Source organism: Phodopus roborovskii, unplaced genomic scaffold, assembly GCF_943737965.1.
Source record: "Phodopus roborovskii unplaced genomic scaffold, PHOROB, whole genome shotgun sequence".
NCBI lineage: Eukaryota > Metazoa > Chordata > Mammalia > Rodentia > Cricetidae > Phodopus > Phodopus roborovskii.
Window position 1 is genome coordinate 26,102,623 of NW_026125295.1, and position 17,646 is coordinate 26,120,268.

The 17,646-nt window shown below is 40.6% G+C and overlaps 1 protein-coding gene across 1 annotated transcript in view; it reads right to left on the minus strand.

Annotated features, from left to right (window-relative positions):
* Window positions 1–17,646, minus strand: part of Slc9a9 (solute carrier family 9 member A9) — a 521,392-nt gene that overhangs the window by 257,159 nt on the left and 246,587 nt on the right. Inside the window, exon 9 of the mRNA XM_051207129.1 lies at window positions 7,329–7,417. Coding sequence (XP_051063086.1) covers window positions 7,329–7,417 — 89 coding nt within the window. The remainder of the gene's footprint in view (window positions 1–7,328; window positions 7,418–17,646) is intronic.

The following is a 17,646-nucleotide window of genomic DNA, read 5'->3' on the forward strand; positions in this document are numbered from 1 at the left end:
TCAAAAGCTGAAGTGAATTTAAATAGTATTTGTATGAATGGCTTAATAGAAGGAAATGCAGTGTTAAGATCAATAACCACATTGCTCATAACTAACCCTTAGAACTTTCTTCAATAGTGTCATCCATGTGATTATCACCACCCCCTGAAGGTCTTATGCAATCATCAGCCTAATTGGATAGAGTTCTCCAAAACAGCCCAGTAAGGGCTACAAGGTCCCTCTGAACTCAGTTCCCGGATTTATTTGCCTCCTATGTGCTTCTTCTCTGCTCTCTGGTCTACACCGGCAGACAGATGTATTTTCTCTCTACTTTGACTCTATGTTTTTCTTTCTGTGTTATGTTCTTAATTATTTAATTCCCTTTGCTTTTATGTTCTATATACCTGCATGATGATCTCCTGATTATCATCACAACCAAACTCCAAGCCCCCAAGTCCCAGGTTAGCTTCTCAGGGTCACCTCATCTTTAGAAAACAATGTAGTCCTCTGGCTCTTAGGGCATGTTGGGCCTCCCTCCATGTTAACACTTGCCTCATGGGAGAATGCAACCCTTCCATATGTGTTATATTAGGAACTCCTAAGGGGATCGCTGTCATATTTGCCAATTCCCAGCCTTGCATCATGCCTGCCATGCAACCACTGTCATGTTTAATACATGCTCAGAACATGCTTAAAATGAAAAAACAAAACATCACAAAACTGGAAAGTCTTTTGCTCATGTCCTGAGATGCTGTGTGCTGGAAGTGTGCCATTTATACTTTCTGCCATGGATGCAGGCAGTCTTAGGAAAAGCTATTGCAACCACTCACTTTGATTCAAGCTGAGAATTTTTCCACAGAGAACCGTCCAATTCTCAGTGTGAAATTTTTCTTCCCAGTAGGACTAATGATGTTATTTTTGATTGCCTCAATCATGAACTTAATTTGACAATTTGAGGCCCTCATCACATCTCCATGAATTATCATTTTAAGCAAGTTATCCTTCCCTAACTGTAGTTTAAGAGAAGGAACCAAGTGTATACTTCGTGCTCAGTGTTTGACAGAATATTAGGTTTGGGACATGTTTGACAACACATTTAGTTCAACCATTCATTTTAAAGGGAGAAGACTGAAGGTCACAAGTGTTAAGTATACAGGGTCCTGCTATTAGCAGCAGAGTCACATCCACCATATCTCCTTGCTTCTCTCATATTCCAAATCTTTTATTTGCATTTTCTTGCAAAGTCATGCATAGCACATTCAATTTGGCTCCCATTGTCTCTTTTTATTGGAAATTTAAATTTGGATTTGCATTGCTGCTTTCCCATTCAATGGCAATAAACACTAAAAATATCATGGGGGGTAGAGGAAATAAATAGCACCTGGAAAGAATGATATAATGAAGGTGCTATTGTTTGCCCACAAATACTTGACAAGGACGCTGGCTTTTCAAAAGCAAATGCATGGCATGTCCAACCCTACTGCATATCAGTTAAGAAAGTAAAATGGCCCCAAACTGGTAGATTTTCAAGTATGAGGGAGGAAATTGAAGAAAAATTACTGTCTGAACCAGCTGACAGTGTGATAAAGGTAGCCAAGTGTGATGGTTTGAATGGCCCCCTGTAGGCTCATATGTTTGAGTGCTTGGTCACCAGCAAGTAGAACTGACTGAAAGGTTGGAAGGATTCGTGGGTGTGGCCTTGTTGGAGGAGGTGTGTCACTGGAGGTGGGCTTTGAGGTTTCAATAGCCCATGCCAGGCCCATCCCCTCTCTCTTCCTTTGCCTGTCAATCAGGATACAGCTCCCAGCTATGGTTCCAGTGCTTGCTTGTTTGCCTCTCTGCTTTCCACCATGACAATAACAGAATTCTGCCACTGCAAGTGAGCCCCGAATTAAATGCTCTCTCTTCTTGGTCTCTTCACAGCAATAGAACAGTGACTAAGACACCAAGCACTTGTCCCCTTTTGTGTAAGCCTTATTGGGTAAGTGAAGTTAACTGGTATCTTCTTACCTACTAATAACAAGCATTTAATAAGAGGCCCAATTATTTGATGCACAGTACTGGAAAGTCTGAAGCTGCAGTCTGCCTCTGAGTAGACTCGGCACACCCTCTGACTGGTCATCTAGTCTTCATATTACTCCCCAGCACACACAAGGATTGTTAATTCTCCCTTTGACCATTACAGCCACCTACTCAATTCATCTTGCTGCTCCCCTTACAGTGGAATCCCTTTGGAAAGCTTGTCTGTACTAAATGAGGCTCTTTTCTGCTAAATGAGGTTTCTTTTCTTCTCTTTTGTCTTGGACTTGTTTTTATTGGGTTTTACCTTACCACTCAGCCAGTCTATGATATCAGTGTCAACAACCTTCACATTTCCCATTTCCCTTGATATGTCATTACCATTGTTATAATTCAACGCACTCCTCAATGAACTGGGTCTCCCGTTGGTTTCTAGGAGTCCCAGACTTTCTTTTTCCTACTGACTATGACAACATACTTGAGACAATTAACTTATAAGGTGAGAAGAATTGTTGTAGCTCATACCTTTGAAGGTATAGTTGAGGATTGGCTCTGTTTGGGCTTATGTGTGGTAGGACAACGTACTACGGAGCTGTGTGGTGGTTTTACTCCATTCCTTGTCCTGCGGCTGACTTCATAACTATTGTAAATACATGATCTAGTGTCATTTGTTCTGGCTACTATAAATCTCGTCTACTGAAGGACCCTTTTAGTCTGATGTATTACTTGTACCTTGTGTTGTGCCTGGTTAAAAAGTCTCTTTAAAATGTTAGTTAATGACTAAATGTAATTAGTGATAGCCAAGGGAGCTAAAAGTAAATGAGTATTTTGAATATATTAACAAACAGTGGTTTCTTTAGCTGCATATGCATCTTCTGGAAATTATTTTAAGAAGGAACTATGAGGAAGAAACTAGAAACTCCAGTAAAAAGGAATGTCTTGGTAATACCTGGTTTACCTTAGGTAATACCTAAGTTAGCCTCAGCAAGGTAAAAGTAGTTAATGGAAAAACCTGGAAGCCAGGCCAAATAACCAGCTTACAGGGTACTTTAGGGAGGAATGTGGAGGGAGGAAGGGCAGAGGCAGACTGGGCTCTTGTGAGTAGCGCAATGCAAGTCTTCTTGACAATTGGGGACTGGGGGTCCTCTAGACCACTGTATGTGGATGTTCACCTTGAAAGTCCTGAGCAGCACTTAGTGCGTAGGACCAGGGGCCAGGCTTGTGGAACTTGCCTCTAGAACAGTTTCACATGTAGAAGCAGTGAACCATGCCCAGCCATGGTGGAAGAATTGCCACCATGTTTCTGTATTCTTTAAGAAGGGGCATCTGCTGACTACTCAGCTTGGCTGCAGCATGGGGTCAAGACGTGCTGTGTACCTAACACATGGAAAGGCTCAGTGGTCCACAGGTTCAAGAACAAAATAAATTCACCTAACATTTAGAGAACAATCATTTACAAATCATGTTTTAAAGTGAAAATGCAATTTTCAAAACTATAAAGAACTTATAATTTTCAACAGTCTTTGCTTCCAGATATAACTATTTGATTAGCTAGAATAGACAAAGTTGATGAATAAAATTCCTTCAAAATTCTATCACATTTAGGTTTTATAACACAAAGTTGGCTTATACAAATTTCCCTCAAGATTTTTCTTGTTAACATCCTAATATCCCATTACATGATCCTGGAGACAGGCAAAGAGGTCAGACAGCAGCTCCTCCCATTGGCAGTGTGGACACAGTGTGGGAAGAGATACTGTGTCCACAGTCATGTGGTGTCACATAATATTTTCCAAAGTGTCCCCAGGTCTAGTGGGATGTAATAGCCACAATGTGGAGGTTCTGTACAACTCAAAGTGAGTCTCAACTCACACGTGGAGTTGGAACTTCTCTCACTACCCTGTGCACATGGCTGAGTATGTTTGCTTTCCTTTTTTGCAAAGCAGTGACCACAGACACTGCTTATGGGAGTGTGGGTTATGTATTGACCCCATACATACACATAGGTATGCATGCATCCATATATATATATATATACATATATATATATATGTATATATATATATATGGAAAGTGAATTGGAAATGGTAGATAGCAGTAGAAGAAAAGGAGAGCCACTAGAAGGGAGTGGAGGGAATCAGTGTTTATTAAACTCCTACCTCACCGGCAGAAGACAGTGGGGGAGCAAGGGCAGGGCGTGGCGTTATCTTGATGTTAAAGGATAAGCTTGTAGAAGCCTCTTTCCTTAAAGACAGTGCTATGAGATGGATTGGACGCCTGTCAGGGAGCACTTGTCATGACATTCAGAGGGAGAGCAGAAGGCTGTAGGGCACTGATTTTGGCTTTGTCTCCCCTAGGTATTGGACGGCTGTCTCACCATGAGACGAGTTATCTTTGAAGTGTTGCTGTGCAGCCTAGATAGCATGACTTAAAAGTGCAAGTCCCTAAACAGGATTCAGCTTCCTGGAATACAAATGCTGAGAGAACCAAAGGAGGCTAGGAAAAACCAGCCCAAGACATTTCTCTTAAAGCCCAGGAGAATGCTACCAGTCTTCATGATTTAAAAGATCCTGGAATTGGAACTTTCTGGGTATTAGTATTAGGATTTTGGTTTATTTATGTCTCTTTTATGGGAATGCTGTCAAAATGTCAGCAATTGCATTTGATGATGTCTCTAAAGCATCCACCTAAAGTGAAATGATGGACTCACAGAAGAGGGGTGGCCTTACAGAGTCCCTATTCAAGAGCACATGGTCAGGACAAGCTGAGATTGAGACATGACAGAGAGGTCAGAATGCTAGCCAGAGCTGCTGCAGAGAGCCCCAGATAAGCCTTCGGGAACTCCTGGCCAACTCCAGATTTGGCTGGGATGTTGTCTTACTTTCCTTACTCCCACTCTCCAGTGTCACATGACAAGTCTTAGGCTCCTCTGCCTTCATTTGCATTTTGGATAGATCTCACCACTGAGTTCAATTCTTCATCATGTCCCAGAGCCACAGTCCCTGCCAAATCGTACTGCAAAGCTTACTCACTGCATATTGGGCACTAGCATGGCTTCTTGTTTTGCACTGATCCACAGAGGATGATTAGGAGAGGTGGTCCAAGCTGATGATTGGAAATGGACTTGCTTCAATACTCACAGAATGACAGGCCCAGGCAAATGGCAAAGGTGCCCTGGCAAGGCTTAACCTAGATTATATTCTCCAACAAATCCACAGACACTCGGACAGGCTCAATCCATGAATGCAGGCTACCAAGTCCATCAGTCAAACTGATGGACACTTACAGACAGGGGAACCAAATGCTTACCATTACATGTTATTTGAATAGCCAATTCTGTTTTTGCTTTTAAACAGTAAAAGCTAACTCATCTATGTATTCTGTCCTCATACCCACCAGAATGAGAGTCCTAAAATGAAATTCTGATTACCCTAACATCAGTCTGATTTAATTATTTCTGTAATAGCTTTATGAGCTGAGTTATGCATCCTTCCCCTAGGTTTATCTATTGCAGTTCTAATCCTTAGTGCCCCAGGGATTGTAACCCTAACCCTAACCCTAACCGTAACCCTAACCTTAACCTAACCCTAACCCCTAACCATAACCCTAACCCTAACCCTAGGAGATGTAATCAGCTCAGTGGAGGTTATGTTGGAGTAGGTGTTACACCAATATGATTCATGTTCTTATCAAAAGAGGAAATTCTGGAGATAGGCTGGGGCCTGGGAGAACCATGTAGACATCAACACACAGATCAGCATGATCTGTCTGTAAGTCAAGGAACAAGAGCAAAGATTGCCAGAAAAACCACTGAAAATGAAGAGAGAGACAGTATATTTTTTCCTGAGTGTGAGATAATCATGCCAAGACTGCTGTTCTGTTTTCCAGACACCTTCTAGTTACTTTAACCCAGTAGTTCCCAAACTTTGGGTTGTGATCCCTGCTGGAATCACATGTCAGATATCCAGCATGTCAGATATTTACATTGTAATTCATAACTGTCGCAAAATTACGGCCATGAGGTAGCAAGCAGGGAAATCATTCTATGGTTGGGGGTCACCATGACACAAGGAACTGGAAAGGTTGAGCAGCACTGCATCCCATAACTTTTGGGATGAAGTTTAACTTATTTCATAAAGCACACAATCAGTCTTTCTTAACCTGGAGCTGCCTGTGTGGTCTCATTCCTCACTTATGTCTCCTTGACTCAGTTCTCTCTACTTATAAGTCCACTAACTGTCTATAGAGCATCAGTGAATTTCCTAAGAGACTCTGTCTGTGTCAATCCCTTAGCCTCAAGTATCCTCCCGTTAAAATATACTTTATTTATTTGTATTTTGTGTACAATGGTGCTTTGCCCACATGTGTGTCTGTATGAGGGTGTGGGATCCCTGGAACTAGAGTTACAAACAGTAGTGAGCTATCATGTGGGTGCTGGGAACTGAACCCCAGTTATCTGGAAGAACAGCCAATGCTCTCAACTGCTGAGCCATCTCTCCAGCCCACCAAACATCTTTCTTCATACTCTCCATCCTCTGCTACATCCGACTTGCTAGCTCCTTACTATTGTTTATCTTGCTCCAGATTGGACATTGTCTCTGGCAACTTCCTCCTGACTTGCCCAGTCATAGCCGTGGGAGAAGGCCCTACTGGATGTTCCCCAAACACTCTCCAGATAATTGTCCTAATGCCTAGCACACTCTGGATTGGGTGTTTATTATATACCTTGTCCTCATCAGTAGCTTCCACAAGGGTTTTTCCCTCAAAGGAAAATCCAGGTTCACTCTCAGCATACCTAGTAGGATGTGCTTGGCAAAAAATGGCTAAGTGGGTCTTAGTAGAAGGAGCCTATGTATGTTCTCCTATAGATACACAAACAGATATATCCTCAGAATAAGGGAGACATTTTTGCTCATGTGGCAACAGCAGTTGAATTTTCTTGAAAACAAAAACATCCAATTGAAGACCAAGCATTGTTCCACATTCTTCCTCATTTCCTTCTAACCACATCCACATGGTTTATAATTCCTTTTAGCTGTAAGTGACTGTGAATGATTACTGACTATAGGCCTTTCATCTTTGAGACTGACAGTTTACGCTCCACAACTCTCAGGAGGGAGAAACTATTATAATTATATTTTTGCTTACCAAGAGAATTGTTAATGTTATCCTGGAGGGGGAAAAAAAACTATAAATATCCAACCTGTAATGAAGCCTTAAGCTTACTTTCTTCCTTTACTAATGAAATTCTTTCCTCGTTCACTGTCAGAGAGACTACAGAACTTCCCTACTGAGAAAGAGACAATGCTAGTGATCAGTTTTTCTTTTACCTGTTTGGTCCTCAGTTTGGAATCTGATGACAGGTTGTTGTAGGTATAATGTGCTTGTGTGACTCCACAGAAGAGAACAGCAACTATGCCTGAAATTTAAAAGAAGACCAGTCAAGACCAATTTTTTTTTTCCGAAGTCAAAGGGCTGGAAAATGGACTTGATGTCATGAGAGGTAAAACTCTCAATAATTACCGTGATAATGAAACCCATGATAAATCTTGCCACTTGCCTTAAACAGGTCTTAGAGTTGAAACATAAAGGAAAGCATTAAGCAGTAGATTTTTACTAAAAATGGAAGTAGTTTCTTCCTGGAGAGAAATGATCCCCTAGTCACGAGTTAGAAAAGCTAATCTTAGAAACACATGAAGAAAAGTGGAGAGTCAACTCAGGGCTTCCCAGAGCCAGTGCCAACAACTGTAATGCATTTTTCTATTAAATGTTGGCACATCTTTTCACTGTGTACCCTGGGGAGCCTGAAAAGGTTTCTGTAGACCCCAATTTAGTCTTGGAAGCCATAAGTCAGACACCTAAGACATGGGCAAGAAGGGTTTTGTTGCTCTTTCCAGTGCTTCTACTTGCCAAGCAGGAGACAAGAGACCTCATGCACCCCATTGTCTCTCTGGCAAAGCTGAGTGCACTCTTGTTGCAACTGAACACCAATGGGCACCTCTGCCCAAGACATACTCTATTTGAAGGTAGTAGGGCTGTGGTCTATTCCCGTGTGCTTACCACCAGCCCCGTGCCTGGCCAGCTACAGGAAACATTTCTTAAGCTACAATACTAACAGCTTTAAATGCTACACGAAGTCACACATGCCAGATGCTCCTGGAGGACAGAGAATAGCAACAGCAGGACAAATGTGTTTCTTGTTCCTTGGCTCTGCCTCCCTGTTAGTGTCCCTGGCCTGAGTGGGTTTTGGTGAGAGCTGCACTCTACTTTGGATTAAAGATGAGATTAATTAGGGGAAATTGGGCATAGAGGGGGGCTTGGGGAAAAGCATGGGAGATAAGTATTCCTCAACTTAGAACAAGAGGATCCAACTGAATTTTAAGCAGCAGAAGCTTTCCATCTAAAAAACACTCATAAATTAAATGCTGATGATTCTTAAGAGTATAGAGCTATGTGAACAGAATACTGGCATTTCAAATGAGCTTGGAATAAAGAGTTTTTAAAGGGCTGAGCTTTTTCATATGTAGACTGCATGCATTTATTTACATGCTGGTTATTTTTCAAGTTGGTATCAGATAAAATATTGTTTAAACATGTTTATAGAATACTAGTACATAGCCATTTCCATGGCTTATTCCCTTTTAACATGATGTCTTACATTTTAGATGAAGAATAAAAAATAAACAGGAAAGTCTTTTGTTTTAGAAATATATATCTAATACATGTCCTGGGGATTTTTGGTAAATCTTTAGTTTCTTAGCACATCTTGGAAAATTCTAAGAAAAAAATAAAGTATTTTTTACTCTTCACAGAATTTCTGCAAAAAACAACCACTACCGGGGATGCTTCAGTGAGGTGAGGATGTTGAGGGTGTAAGAAGACTGCCATTCCTATACTGTTCTGATACTACTCTGAATCAGAGCTTGCTGACCCTCCCATTACTAATTTAACAATGTATTGATATTCTGGAGAGGACACGGATACATGCAAAGATGTGGAGGATAGTGAATTACTGCATTTTGAGAATAGATTGGCTAAAAGTCACTTTGCAGGGCAGGGGCTCAGCATGGTGGACACTACAGTGCTGGTTTCCTCTCCCTCTTCCTGGTGACAGCTTTGCTGTGTCCTTGCACACAGGCTCAGGTGCTTGGTGACTCAGCAGCCCAGCCTGCTGCCTTCCTCTGCTCAGCGTAGTGTTCACCCCCCCCCCACCTCTCCTCCAAGCTTTTCCTGCCCTCCGGTCACCCTTTACTTCTCTTCCCACTCTACAACCCCAAATGCATTTATTGGTCAAGCACAACCACTTTTCAACTGCTCTAGGTCCGATGTCCTTTTCCAAGCAATCATCATTTTTTAGCTTGGATGACAGCAATGGTTACCTAGGTGAAGCCCTTGGCTTCCCTGTTGGTCTCTTATATTCTGTTTATACAGGAACAGTGACCCTTTAAAAACATTTCAGGTCATGTGAGTCTTCTGCCGAGACTTTGTAATGTACTCCCAGGGTCCAGCCCTGTTCTTGGCTTCCCTGCAATGCTCTGACCTCATTTTTAACACACTCCCTCCTGACTCCCAGTCCCTACCACACATGTCTTGCCAAAAGACTCTTGAGCATCTGAGTCCTAGAATTGGGAGAGCTCTTTTCCAGAACCCCTGGTGGTTCCCTCCTTCTTTTGGGTATCTCTTCAGATGTCCTGTAAAGCACTGGGCTCTTGTGAGCATTGTTAATAAATAACTGAATATTTTTGTCCTTGTAGAGTAGGTGAGGGACTAAAGTCATTTACTGAAGGTCACCTTGGAAGTGAAAACTGTAATGCAACATTCCCCCCAACTTTTTCTTTGCCTATTCTGCTCTGAGCGATCCCTGTCTATCTGAAAACTGTCATTTCTGATAATTCAGGGAATGTAGCTGATGGCAGGGATTACACATCTGAGCTGACTCTCCTCACCCTGTGAACTGTTTTTTCCTCATCACTCCGTTGGGTTTCATTTCTTTGCCTCCCGTGGAACACTAACTTGCAACGTCCCTGCTAAATACTTTCAGAACCAGGTGTGTGGCTCCATGGGATGTATGACAAACCATGGAAGTCATGTGATCAGAAGCTTACTGCTGTAATTAGTAAAGCAACAAGTTTGATTTGGCCCTTGGTATTAGCATACGTGATCATAATTCTATAGCCTGGTAATTAATTAAATCACACAAATTACTATGATTAGAATGACTTTTACAAGCCAAACACATTTTGAAACTGCTGCATCTAAATATATCAATTAAACCACTTTTTTTTTTTTTTGAGACAGGGTTTCTCTGTGTTACAGTCCTAACTACCCTGGAACTGGCTTTGTAGACCAGGCTAGCCTTGAACTCACTGAGGTCCACCTTCTTCTTCCTCTCAAGTGCTGGGATCAAAGGAGTGTACCACCATTATTTGGCCAGCCGCCCCTTCTTATCTGTAGTTTCACATTGTGGTTTCAGTTTTCTGTACTCAATTTTGGTCTGAAAATATTAGATGGGAAATTCCAGAAATGCTTCAGTTTAAAATAGCTTTTATTTCAACTTATTATTTTAATTGTTCTTTTGATTTGCATTAGTTGTTACAGATCGCTTACTGTGCCCCTTAGTTAGGCAGTATCCAATATTCAGGCACAGATGGGGTCCTCGACCATGTCCCCTATGAACAAAGGAAACGAGAATATCCGGAACACTGAAACATTTCCCCTTATAGAACAGATTCAAGGTCGACAATGTTCTGTTTTCTAATGCATGTTTTGATTGTAACGATGATGCTTTTCCACACCTATGCTAGCTAGTTCTTGTGCTCTGTTTCAGATAGCCACACATATGTGTGAATAGCTCTTTGTGCTATTCACCCATGGTAGTTCAGCTCTAAATCTACCTTCCTTCTTAATGCTATATTTTCATATTGTCAGGAGGTGTTTTGGTCCTTAGATCAAACTTAGGAATAGCCATTCACCAAAGTCAACTCACTCTTGGCCTCACAACTTGGCCTTAACTTTGCATGGCCCTAAAATGAGACCGTTGTTTTGTTCTTGACTCTTTGGAAACAACAAACTTGCCATCTTCTATTTCTTATTTTATCAATATCTCTTGCTAATGTGAAGGAAGTTTTAAAGTCTTTTCTGTTTTTTTTTTTCTGTTTCTCCTTTTCTGGTTTTCAAGAATCAATATGATTCTATTAAATAAATATTTGTTTAAGAGAACAAGTATCATGCAGAACTTCTGAGGAATTTAGTTATTATTATTATTTCTTTTTAAATAATGCAGTACTGGTGAGTTAAATTATTTACATGGAGCAAATAAACTATATAGTTTACTATCAAATAGTTCAGGAAAATTTCTCCTTCAAAGAAAGCAAACAACTCCCATCATTTAATCACTATAAAATTATCACATCTATTTTTTTAATCAAAGTGACATAGGATAAAAAAATTAACAAAAAGACATGGGCAACTAAATGTACCCATTAGAGATTTCAAAGTAGGCTTTTCTTAATGAAGCTAGCTAGGGTTGAAGACAAAATCAAATTAGAAATCATAACTTACTTATAAATAAATATCACTAAGTGTATATTTCTGTCAAAACCAAGGGAATAAAAATAAAATTATTTATAGCTTTATATAGAACTTATGAATAAAAGAAAGATTGATAGTAAGTGGACTATTAACTTCAAGAAGTTAGACATGTGGCATAAAATAGATTAAAATAAGTATAATAAAAAATCAGCTAGCATCTAATAATGTAGATGGTGGGTAAAATATAGAGTGGCAAAATAACAGCATGTTCCATGCCTCTCAGCAGCACAGAGTAGGCTCAGGTCTCTCTCCTACCCAGGCTGACATTTTCTGGATCTGGACTTGGTTATAAAATGGATGTCTGCCAGGTACAATGTAGCTTAGGTTGGGAAACCTAACTGGGACAGAATGGGAATGAAGAGGTAATAGACATTGAAGGAATGATAAACACACATACAGAAAAGCTGGGGTTAAGTGGACTGCCCTTGCTCTGATAGGGGGTACCCACTACACTGCCAACCTGGAAACTGTTAATTATGACCAGTACAAGAAGGAAGGATTAGCTATTCTCAGTTGAGGTGTGGGTCTTTATAGGGAAGCAGTGTTAGACTCTAAACATCTGGGAGGAGGGATCTATAGTTGATTCTTCCTATATATTCTCACGGCATTCTTACATGGACCAGGGTCAGGCAATTAGTAAGGGCTTTAAAGGGAGGGGAGGGCAAACTCAATGACATAAAGGGTTACATGGGAATAATGGAATGGGGAGGGCTAAAGTAGGGGGTAGAAGGGCAGGGTAAAGGTAGGCATAAAGGGAAGGGTCAGGAATGGATTAAACTCTTTTGGCGTTGTTGGTCTATGAATCCCATGGACCTTCAAACATTCCAGGCTATTGCCAATGTTATTGATTACCCTCCAGAGTTGGACAGTCAGACCCCATTTCTAAAGACACCATATACTTGAATCATAGAGCATAGAAAAATCAAGCTGATAATGACCTGGAAGTTTCATCTCTCCTGGCTAGCTTTCATAGAGCTAGAAAGTGCTATGCATCCCACTGCAGGAGAGAAGCAATCATCAGTCTTAGCCAGCATGAACGCCGAGGGCTTCAGTGATGACTAACCTGACAAGACATGTTCACTGGTGCAAAAGTTCTGTGAACATGATGGGAGCAGGCAACCACTTTCTGATTTATTTTAGGCCTGTTTCTACAAGATGCAACTATTATTCATACCTGGAACGATTACTGGGACCAAGAGTCTATAACTGACAGGTCATAAGCCCCAGGGAAGAACCTAATATTATTAATGTTAGGAATAAAGAACAATGAGCTGGGAACCCAAGGTGGCAGGTCCCTGGCCCCACCCCTCTAAGTCTTGGGGTGGGTGATAGATAATGTGTGGATGGGGAAACAGAGACCTGTAGACATGACTCATATTGGAAGTTTTATTAAGGAGGAGGTAAGAAAATAAAGAGATACAGAGACAGGACAGAAGAGAAAAAGGGGGGCAGGCAGGAAAGGTCCTATCTGCCCTCCAGAGAAAGAGCAGAAATAAGAGAAAATAAGTGGGTGAAGCCTTTCTTTTAAAGATCCAGGGTACTTACACCTGCCATGCTCAGATGGGTGAGAGGTGGGGACATGTTTGCCTGGATTACAACAATTACTTTGCTAAATGTCCATATTATTAAACTGACTCCTAGAGACTTATTATTGTAAACCCTTATCAGCAAAGCTTCTATTTGCACCCAGGTAGTGAGTGATAGCACAAAGACCCACAGCTGGTCAAGGTGTGAAGATTAAGGAGCTGAGTATTGATCATCCCTAAATGGGATGTACATATCACAATCTTTCCTCCCAAGATTCGGGGGTCATTTGAAAAGAGGGGGCTGAAAGAAAGCAAGAACATGGGTAATTACCAGGGTACAGTCTTTTCCTGGACACAGCAGGGCAGTTGCACACATGGACTTACAGTAGCTGTAACAGGACACATAAGCCCCATGCCAGCTTGAGCCATACAAAATCCTAGCATAGAGTAAAAGAGATGAGGAGCTATTGGCAACTGAAAACTACCAGGAGAGGGAGAGTCAGTTTTCTTTAAGAATTTGTCCATCGTAGATCCTCTATGCTTTAGTAGTAGGTTGTTACATGTTCAAGTATATAAGAGCAGCACAAATTAGACTACATGGTTTATAATAAAAGAAGACACAATGTTGGATGTATAAGGAATCGATGAATGAGCTGGAAAAGGTTGGAGGAGGAGGGATAAAGCACATTGGATGGAATTCTCAAATTACTAATAAGATTACAATGGCAATAGTCTTCATTTTGTATCATGTAAACTATATTGGTTCTATTTCTACCACCTCTGGAAAAACAAGCAGCCATTAAATACAACTCTGGAAGAAATCGGGAAATGGTTTAGAGAAAGTGTCTGACTCATGTTTGTGCACAAAATCGCCTTTCAGCATCTGCCCACTGAGGTTTCAGTGGTGGGCAAGGTCATAAAAGGTTTGGCCACAGGGACTCATTTATGCATTTTTGAACAAAAATTAGAACCAACACTTTCAGACACGAGTTCAAAGAACTGTTTTTGAGAAACCACAAAGCACACAGTTCCGTTTAAATTTACTGGCAAGGAAATTCAGGAAACAACTATTTGGTAAAAAAGAAAAAATAATGATACTGTTGGTATGTAAATTATTTTCAGAGAGGTCAGCTTTCATGGAACAATTATCCCCTTTTGAGTAACTGAATACTATTTACACCATTCTCTGTTATTTATACTTCTGGACCCCCTTAGAGACCTCTGTATTAATTTGCTTGCTTACATGATCAAGGTTCACGATCCTGTGATTATAAATTATGTAAAAGAATAATACTACAATGGGAATGAGGAGGCCTAGGACCTGGAGGTGATTGTTCAGACACTGAATAAATTGGATGATTGGTTCAATTTAAATTAATTGCATTCCACTCAATCCCATTGTCTTCTCAGTAAATCAAGGAAGGTAGTCTGCAGTAGTGGTTTCGAACTGGAGTGAGGCAACTGAAAGGTGGAAGAAATATGAGAACTTCATAATTTTAACAAGCACTGTTCCATGCTGTAAAATAGTGTACGGACTCTTATGAACAACAGATGAAAACAAATATAAAAGTGTGTGGTACATGATATACCTATTTATATTTTAGCCTGTAAGGGTTAAGAAATTCTAGCAAGCCCAGCTGAAGGTAGGTAACTTCTTAAGCTCCTTCCAACTTGAAATGTCTGTGGTATGAACACAACAACTTATGCATAGTGTCAAGACTTACATAAGGTGGAAAGGAAGGCTAGCATGGGGCCCCAAAGATGCATATTGACTGCTATCCACCTACCTATCTGTAAGAGTGTGTCTACTACTTTTCTCTCTGTATTATCTCCAACCCATAATACTTTCTAGAAAATTCTGGGTGATCAAATGCCTGTCTGTCAAATTAATTCTTCTCTATTTAAAGAAATGCTTATTTACTTTGAAAAGAGAACCTGGGGGTGAGGATTTATAACCTTACATACAAACAAAGGATTGATTAGTAATGGAGTCCATTTTCCCCTTCTATTTAACTGCTATGTTCAAGTCCATTGCCACCTGTGGTCTCAGCCAGTGATAACATTAACCTTTTCTCATTAAAAGTTGACAAGGCTTTCAGACAGGGAAGCATAGAAACAAATGTCTGTCACACGGAAGCACACTTTTATTTGAAATTAAATGCAGACTTGAGGGAATTTCTAAAATTGGAGAATATTGCATTTTTAGACAGGAAATATTGATTATATTACCAAAACACAGAAAGAGAGAAAGAAAACCATGTGTCTTGTTCTTACACAGTACTCTAGGGTTTCAAGATTGATGGGTTTTTTTGTTTTGTCCACGTTGTGCCTTTCTTTATTCTTGATCTAGTACAAGAACCGTTCTGACATTTGCTACTACCGCTGAGAGGGAACTTGGAAGTGAGAAGTCAAAGATTTAACAGAATGGAAAACTCCTTCGTGGAATATGAAGGAATCTAAGTTTCCAGAGAGTACATTTACTGTCGCGTTTCCCTTGTTTGACAGCTGGGTAGATTGGTTCGGAGTCTGTGGAATGTAAGAGGAAAAACAGCACAAACCTATGTTTTCATTCCTGACTGCTCTGGTGCAGACAGTATATACATTTTGAAATTATTTCAAGTCTAGGTTGTAAAGTTTTTAAATTTCCACTAAGCACTGGCCCCATCCCCAACCCCTGACTGTCAATTAAAGGAAATCTGTACTAACGTTTTAATGGAGTAGTGAATACAGGTTAACTTGAGGAATGAGGGAAAAGAGAATTCCATTTTTTTTCTTGTTTTGTTGTTTTGCTCAGACCACTGTCATTTTGCCTAAAGTTTCAATTGTCTACCAGTCTTAAGCCTGCCTGCTTGTCCATTTCCTTAGAAACAATTAACACAATTATAGTGGGATAGTTGGGGTTTCTAATTAGGAATTGCACCTATTAGCAGGAGATGTACCTTCTTGCATGGCTGTTCCATATGGGTAGGACACTGAAGGCCCTTAAGTGAACTAAATTTTGTTAGGAAGAGTTAGTGACAACTGCCAATCTTACAGAATCTAGAATCACCTGGAAGAAGGGACTCTGGGCATGCTTGTAGGGGGGTCCTTTTGATTACATAATTGATGTTCAAAGACCCTCTTGGCTAGACAGGGCCACTACACAGCAGGAGATTTTGGATTCTATAAAATGGAGAATGCAAACTGAACACTAGAATGCATTCATTGTTCTAGTCTTCTGACTGGAGGTGTCGTGTAACCAGTTATTTCAAGCTCCTGCTGCCTTGGACTGTGTCTTGAACCTTTTCATGCTTAAAATTGCCTTTGTCAGAGTATTTAATCCCAGTGCTAGGAAAAGAGACCAAGAGATTCCCTGCACTGTTTTAGTAAACAGAGTCATTGAGATATGCATCTGGAAATATTTTTGACTACCTTTTCTTCCATTGTCTGTACATTGGTTATTTGTGTCACAGTATGGCCATTTTTATACTCCTGTGCAGAATATAGTTCTTGAGAACTCATTTTCCTTTTTTCATTCTGCCTCCTGATGCTCTGAGGTATTGGTTGAGAACACTCCCAGTGAGGAAGGCAGGGGTAAGATTGTCCATGACTTTAGTTACTGGTACAGGTAGTTTGGATATTGACATGATGGGTAATTTGGCTCAAGAAAGTACAGGTGTGTGCTGATAAGCTACAATGGGGGAAGATGTGTACATCTAATGAAAATTTATTGCTGTGATTGGTTTAATAAAGAGCTGAATGGTCAATAGCTAGGCAGGATGTATAGTCTGGACTTCTGGGCAGAGGGAGGAAGTAGGAAGAATCGAGTGGCAGGAGACATGGAAAGGAATTAGGAGATGAAAGATGGAAGAAGGGTAATGTCACGTGATCGAACATATATTAATATAAGTAGGTTAATTTAAGTTATAAGAGCTAGTTAGGAACAAGCCCAAGCTGAGGTCAGGCTTTCATAATTAGTAAGTCTCTGTGTTGTTATTTGTGAGCCCAAAGAAAAATCCGACTGCAGAGATGTGTGCTATACTTTCTCAGTGACCCTGCATCAGGACATGCTCGCCCACAGTTCAGTGTGTCTGTATCTAACCTCCTTGGAAAGATGGATATGGCCTGAAGACTCTTGGTAACCCTGTTTCTTATCTATTGGTGAGGCTTGTCTATGTGAGCTTTGCACAGTTCTATCAGTGTGAAAGCATAAGCAAAGAGGTGCTGGGCAGATTTGTTTGGAGAAACGGCTCCAATTACAACCCTTATGGCAATTTTCTTTAGTTACTGTACATCATAAATACCATATCCCAGCCCAATCAGAGGCAAGCCAAATGGAATGACTCTAAGCTGAAATGCTTCCAAAGCTTTCTTTGGAATTTTCAGTCCATTTTTGCCAGTTGGTGAGATGGTAAGGATGAGAAGCAAAGAGCCGAGTCCCACAGAGTAAGTGAAATCTCACCACGTCTGGTGAAGTTACTGCAGTGGGAGAGTTATTTCTTCAGCTGTTGTGAAAGAGGAGAGACCTTCCGAGGTTCCCCTTTCACTGCAC